The sequence below is a fragment of the Stegastes partitus genome, unplaced genomic scaffold (genome assembly GCF_000690725.1).
Source record: "Stegastes partitus isolate 25-593 unplaced genomic scaffold, Stegastes_partitus-1.0.2 Scaffold1264, whole genome shotgun sequence".
Lineage (NCBI taxonomy): Eukaryota > Metazoa > Chordata > Actinopteri > Pomacentridae > Stegastes > Stegastes partitus.
The window spans coordinates 115187-122630 of record NW_007578995.1 but is presented as its reverse complement, the minus strand read 5'-3'; the positions used below and the strand labels follow the sequence as shown (position 1 = coordinate 122630).

The window sequence follows — 7444 nt, the reverse complement described above, 5'->3', positions numbered from 1 at the left end:
TGCAGCTTTCTGTGTGATAAACTCCAGTAGTTTTTGGTGAACATGCAATCTAATAGCATAAAGTGTCTTAATTCTGAGCTGCATTGTAACACTGGGAGTCTTGAATGCATCGTAATGGATGTTTGAATGTAAAGTAGATTTTAGACCGACTGACAGCTGAAGTGCAACGTGATGAAATAAGGAACCTTGGTACAAGTTTTCTAATCATGTCCAGCTGAAAAACATCAACCTTTAGAAAAAACCACAGAACCTGTCGGACACGATGTTAAATTGAAGCAAATTTTTTTTTTAAAAAGTTGTGAAAATTGCCTCTAATCTCTTTAAAAGGATGCGAAATGTGGCGTCTGCTGTGAAAGTAGGACAAATAGGTGAAAGTTAAAAAGCTTCGTTTTGGGCTTTGAAAGGACTCAACGTCTGACGGGCGGCGATCAAAAGGAAGGTTTAAGTGTGTTTGTGTGTCAGCGGGGGCCTCCTTTACAGAGTCTGGTCTGTCTCAGCTAAAGGAGATGTTCGCCGGTCCAGAGTCCTCCCACACACAGCTGCTCCCAAATAATCCGCCCGACTGTGTCTCATCTCATATGCGCCGCCGCGTACATCTCGCTTTCACTTCGCTTCTGTTTGCATCCCGACATCACCTGGGTTCGTTGGGTTTTCGTTTGTCTGATCTCGTCTCCCTCCGAGTCCCAGAAGCTCCACGCCTGTCCAGCCCTCCTCTCATCCCATTAAGACTTCCTCCTCCCCGAGGACCGGAGAGTCTGTGTGTGCTGGAGATCACAGTCTGGCTCGGTTCGCCCGAGCCAAGTGGGACTCCACCAGGCCAAAGCCAAATTCAAATATTTGTTTCGGCCCACGCTGAGATAGCCACCATCTGAAAAAGAGAGAGAGGGGAGGGGGAAAAAATGGCAGATTCTGTGCGGCGCTGATCCTCAACAGACTTATTTTCTTTTCACGTTTTTCCAACACGTTAGCAAGTTGCAACCAAACGGCATCGTTGGAGCTGACAAAGCTTCAGCATGTTGTGTAAGAAGACTTTAGCAGGTCATCACAGAGGCTTGAACCTGTTTTCTGATTCGACACTAATGCCAGAATCATAAAGATATTATTAAAATGTGGGGTCCTGTTTGAATAAATGGTTCCTGTTGTGTTAAAGGAGTCGTCTGACATCTTTAAAAAGCGGTTCGACCCACTTTCTTGCTGAGAGTTGAGAGTCCATGCAAGGCAAATGTGTTTATACGCCACTTTTCAGACCCAGTTCAGACAGAATAAACAGGCACAAGAAGCAAATCAAAGTGTACAAACAGTGTGGATTCAAAGATAATTAGGTGAAAACAACCACGGAGAAGTTCATTGCTTTTACTAGCCTCATGACCTCTGCATAGCTCACGGCTTCACCAGTGCCAGGGAAAGCGCTCATGGCCTCCTGCATCATCTTCTTGCCCATACTGAGCATGTTGTCCACCTCGAAGAACTCATCAGGCAGCTCTGCCACACCCAGGCTTGGGTCAATCTCCATTGCAAAGAGGTTGTCATAGCCCTTGACCTTCGTAGGCACCTTTGAGAACTTCTGGTCAAAAGGGAGATGTGGGGAGTGGGAGTGAAAAGCTCTTGAAATCTTTGTGCTAAGCTAAGCAACGTAGCTGCTAAAGGTAGCCTCACGAGTCCTATTAAATGCAGAAAACACATCAAATCCCATAATAAGTTCTTTTGCTTAATGATTATCGGTAACATGGAGTGTTAGCCAGGGGTTCATTAAGTTCTAAAGAAGGCATAATAGTCCATGGAGATAAAATAATCTGTTTTTAACTTTGGCAAATTGGACGTTGAAGCACTTTATTTTCGTCATTTCAAAGTATTTTTGGTCACACCTGAGCGTAACTGAGTGGAGACTAGCGGCTTCTGTGTGCACAGCTGCTCAGCTAGCATCTAGCGTAGCCTGTATATGAAATTTTTTATGGAAAATTGTTAAATTGTGTCTATGGATGAGTTGTTTGGGTACAATTTTATTTTTATTTCACCTCAAGGAGATTAGGATTAGTCTTCTTTTGATGCAACGATTTGTACATTAGCAGGAGTTAGCATAGCATTAAAGTCAACGCTGTGTTTATTTAAATGTGCATCAAGAATATTTTGTCTGTACAATTAATAAATAATTGGAATCTCAGTGTTGTTAAAAAATAATCATTCTGACCTTCATCGTGCAGCCCTCCCTGATGTGGGCTGAAAAATAAGAATGTTTGACAGCGTGCCAGCTGTTCGGTCGCATCACCGAGGCTTTGTCGCAAGAAATTTGCTGTTACGCTCATGTCGACTTCACTTATGCACCGCTTCTTCTTGTTTGCTTATTCTGGAACGAGACTCTATTAAAGCCTGCGTATGTTTTCCCAGTGAAGTCGTGCAGCGTTCTAAATGAATTTCCTCTGTGCCTTGGCTTGTGTCTCCAGATGGCCCGGTGATCTGGCGGATGCTGACCTACCCCCCGACTCGCCGAGCCCTCCTGGTGGGCTGCGGTCTTCAGATGTTCCAGCAGCTTTCAGGAATCAACACAGTCATGTGAGTGCAAACGTCAGCCGACTTTTAGCTCAGTCACGCAGCACAGCGCCGAGTTTATCCTCCCGCTTGTGCCAGGACAACAGACTGCATCGAGTCTGCAGTGATCAGCGTGGAATAGGGGATAATGGTCCCGTTTGTAGTGTGAAGCGTGCAGCTGTTTGGGCTTCAAGTGTTTACGACGTGATGACAAGTCGGTTCACAGAAACTGGCACGTAATTGAATACAATTTAGATTGACTTGTAATGTGCCTGCATAATTTAAACGTCCTCGTGGTATTTTGAGACTCGTGGACGTGTTGCTGGAATCACAGCGCTGCTCAGTTTCACACTCGTGTTGACAGGACCGACTGTTGTTGCTGCTGATTATTAATTAGTCACAAATATGTTTGTTGCTTCCATTGTTCTCCATTTATCTTATCACCATTTAGCGATCCTTTAATGCCTTGTAAAACAAACAGAAATCATAAATAAAGCAGTGAGATGGCTGGAAGCAATAGCTGCCGAATATAAAACCTACAATTGAAATGAAATATACGAATCCAAGTGCAAAAAGAAGAAATTTTGAGACTTTTTTTTCTAGAATTTTACAGTTATCATCAAATACCTTCAACAAACTGATCAACCTAACATTTATGGAGGGAAATAGTTTTGTTTTATGTATTTTCTTGAATTATTATTGGAAAAAAAACCTTTACTAATCTGACAGAGCTACCGGAGCAGAACATTTCTCTTATTTTTTGGCAGATTTGGCCTTTATTAAAGTGTTAAAACATGCTCAAGATTGTTAAATTATTTTAATATTATTTTGGAAGACAGAAAAGTGCACACCACCACTGATTGTAAAACAGTTTTGTGTAATTTATTCAGCTAAAAATTTACAATCTCAACCAATTTTGCACAAAAAAAATCCTGCAGAGCGTCCCAGGAGGAGCAATGAATGGCCTTTTCTCAGTGTTGCAACCCAACATGTGGATAGTTTTATGTCAATAAATACCTTGACTAAATATCTAGTGGCCACAGTACGAAAATATACACAGCCATGAGAGTACAATGAACTCCAGCAGCAAGAGTGTGATGACAAATGAAGACTCCCTAAGTGTGAGTTGTATTCATACCTTGTCAGATGTGGTCTTTGTACTCTTTAAAAAAAAAGTCTATGCATCATGTTGGATGTACTGAATAAAGTTTGCATATTTTAAATAATTAAGACTAAAAATTACAAGATCTGCCTTTAAATTGATAGTATGGGCGTAAACTATATATAAACATAAACATAAATGGTGATGGCAGCGCGCATAGACGCAGCGCCCTCTTCAGGAGACAATGAAAGTTTTGAGTGTCTTGTCTATCCCAGACATTCATTCTGCAAACTTGTGGCCGGGAGACTTTGCTGAACATCAGGACAGTGAACGTCGCTGGAATTGCAGCGATCGGTTGTGATGTGGACATTCTACACCAACACGGAGTCTGATCAGAGACGACGCCGGCAGTTACCTGAGAGAGAAGGAAGCTCAAACAGTATGAACGTGAACAAAGGAAGATGAAGAGAGCCAGGGTCCATGCTAAGCTAAAGGCTAACCCCTCCAGACCAGCAGGACCGTCCTCCTACTCTCCAATGTCCACTCCCTCCACAACAAGCTGGACAAGTTATGTTTGCTGAGAGAAACCCTCAGAGAGTGGAGGGACTGCTGTGTGTCTGCTTTAACAGAAACATGGCTCCATGACAACATCCCAGACGGAAATACAGACAGACAGCTCTGGGCAGCATCTGCAGCTTCACCATCATCACACCATCGTTGTGTCTTTGTGCCCCTGAAGACCTACCAGGACCTGAAGAGGTTCACCATGTTCAACAAATGGCGGCGCACATGGAGGCAGCGCCCCCTTCAGGAGACAGCGAGAGCGAACATTTAGTGTCTTATCCCAGACGTGCATTCTGCAAAACTTGCTGATTGAATAATCCTGAAGAAACGCTCTCTCATCTTGCCTGTACTACTGTGTATGTACAGCAACATGACAATAAACCTGATTTGATTTGATAAACCTTGATATGAAAAGATAACCTATGTGATTACAGATAATTTTTGTCATTTTATGTACATTTATATGTGATTTATGGCACCAAAAAAAACACAGTGTAAATAATATGGTGAATTTTGTGTAAAAACTTTGATTAAATGTAATTTAGATTTATCAGCATAGTACTTAAATTAAGCATTGGTGGCAAATGTGCACATATTATTTGTTACTGACTTTTCTATAGTACTTTTTAAAAACTACTATAAAATTGGGAACACTTTACCTGCATCGCTTACGTCCAGCCGTCATTTCTTTCCCCAAACGCTGAACCGTGGAGCCTTTATCGTTACTACATCGCACAGCAGCTGAAAAGAAAAAAAAGTTCAAGTGTGTTTTTATCTGAGTTAATCAAAACGCCGACGATACACAACGCTGGATCGTCGGCGTCGCCCGCCTTCCCGTCGGACGCGGCAGATCCAGACGGATGTATCTGGTTCAGCGACACAGTATTAAATCACAAAACATCTCTCTCATCTCTCACAACACATCACACGCTGGGGAGCAGTGGCCTCGTCGCATTAGTGCCGGACCACCTTTCCTCCTTTATTCTTTTTTATCTCTCCATCTGAGGAAGGGAGATTGTGTCATCCGTCTCTGCCTCTCCTCCCCTCTGAGATGAACTATATTACTGGGCTCTGTAAACAATCTGTGGATGTGTGCTGTTGCCTGGCAACCGGCGGAGGTGAGAGGCAGGAGGATAAAGTGTGCCATCGCACGCGGGCGTGTCTGCACATGTGAGGCCCGGATGGCATGAAATGTGGCGCTACGGTTTTCGGCACACCTGTGCGAGGCGTCCGTACGCGCACTGGCGTGGATGTAAATGTGAAGGACGGGAGTTCAGCTTTGTGGCTGAAGCTCCATCGCTCGTCTCTTTAAATCATCTCGCTGAATGTATCGAGTGTCCTGCTGTATGTTTATCTTCATCCCCCGTTGCCAACTCAATGGCTCCACCTTGACTTACGCGTCTGCCAATCTCTTCGTTTTCTTTTTCTGAAAAGGTCCGTCTGCCGTGTCGATTGTGACCCTGTTTGCACCGAGCATCAATACGCCTTCGACCGCGTCGTGTTTACACCTGGTATTAAAATGTGTCTCCGGTCTTCAAATTGAAATCTGATTGCCCTTTCATGTGCAATAGAAGGGTCCCGCCGCTCAACATGGCGATAATTACATCCCTCAAAACTGACATTAACACTGCTGGCAATCAATTTCTGACGACAACGTTTGCGGTAAAGTTCTTATTTTGCTCATACGACTGTACTACATATGAGAGTTTTGCTTACAGTTACACTTATGTGGACTAATTAGATCTGCAGTCAGGTTAAACGTGAGCGGAGAATTGTTGAGACTTAATGTTACGCTAAGAAACGCTATTAAAGACGGCGATGCGTTTAGAGTCTTAACAGGTGCAACGTAATTAACAGGAACGTAAGGAAAACTGTCTTCGCACACCCACGCGGTGCCCGTGGCTGATCGGAGTTCTCGTAATTACAAGTTTCAGACATCAACCTTCGAGTCATAATTAAGACGGAAGGAAATTCAGATTTTTTTCCTCAAAGCTCCCGTATATATTTATATAACGGAGAGGTGCCTGAAAACCAAGCGGCGGTCTCACATCAATCGAAGTTTGTTAATGAGTGCGATTAAGAGCCCACGTTTAGTGAACGCACGCTGTAAAAAAACAAAAACAAAAACACAAGCAAACACAGCTCATAAACTTGGACATTTCAGAAAATTGTGATTTAAAGGCAGTGTGAGTGCAATAACTAGAGAAACTACTAAATTGAGTCGAATTGTTTTTAAATGATTAAAGAAAAAAAAAGTTTGCACACTTAAAAAAACAGTTGCTGATTTTTGCATGTGTGCTTAATGGGCTCTTTTGTCTAACAGCACTGCAGGTGCTTAAAATAACTGCACAGAACTGTATGGAATTAAAAGAAATGCAGGGTGGTGATGACAGATGTGGTGTAAAAAAAAGTGAGGTGTCAGTCTGTGGGAAAAAAAAACAGGTTTAATTGGCAGCACGGTTCCAGTGTCACAGCTCCGTAGATGTGTAGTGGAGCGCACGTTGCATCATTGTCTGTAAAATGTGAAAGTACGTTCATGGTTATTCATGGTAACTGTAGAAACACGACACAAGTACGCGGTGCATGATGTATAGAATTAGCACACAGTGTGGGACGGGGATAATATACGGCTGTGTCGTTATTAAGTTCTGTAATCTGTTGGAGCGCCAGCGCTTAGTGGTGTCTGAATATTTAGTGGAAGGTGGACACAAGTAATTCACATTACATTATAAAAAGTAGTTGATGGTCATTAACTCGAGAGCAGCTTACTATTATATCCAGTGCCTACTAAAAGTATTCACCTCCCTTGGATGTTTCCTCCTTTTATTGCTCTTTAACATTGAATCATGATGAGCTTAAATGAATTCATTTAATTTGGCTTTTTTGACAAAAATTCACAAACGAAGCCTCTTTTTGTGTCAAAGTTAAGGGTTTTCTTCAAAGTCAAGTGATTAATTAAAAATATAAAATGTAAAATATGTGACCATCAAATGATAGACGCTTTGTTCGGTGGACACCAAACACATGGCGGTGGCAACATCATGATGTGACGCATGGTGGTGGCAGCATTATGGTTTGAAGCATGGTGGTGGCATCATCATGATGTGAAGCATGGTGGTGGCAGCATCATGATATCGAGCATGGTGGTGGCAGCATTATGGTTTGAAGCATGGTGGTGGCATCATCATGATGTGAAGCATGGTGGTGGCAGCATCATGATGTGAAGCATGGTGGTGGCAGCATCATGATGTG

At 42.8% G+C, this 7444-nt stretch overlaps 1 protein-coding gene across 1 annotated transcript in view; it reads left to right on the top strand.

Annotated features, from left to right (window-relative positions):
• LOC103369283 (proton myo-inositol cotransporter-like) overlaps positions 1-7444 on the top strand; it is a 113572-nt gene that overhangs the window by 74624 nt on the left and 31504 nt on the right. The window contains exon 5 of the mRNA XM_008297960.1: positions 2442-2550. Coding sequence (XP_008296182.1) covers positions 2442-2550 — 109 coding nt within the window. The remainder of the gene's footprint in view (positions 1-2441; positions 2551-7444) is intronic.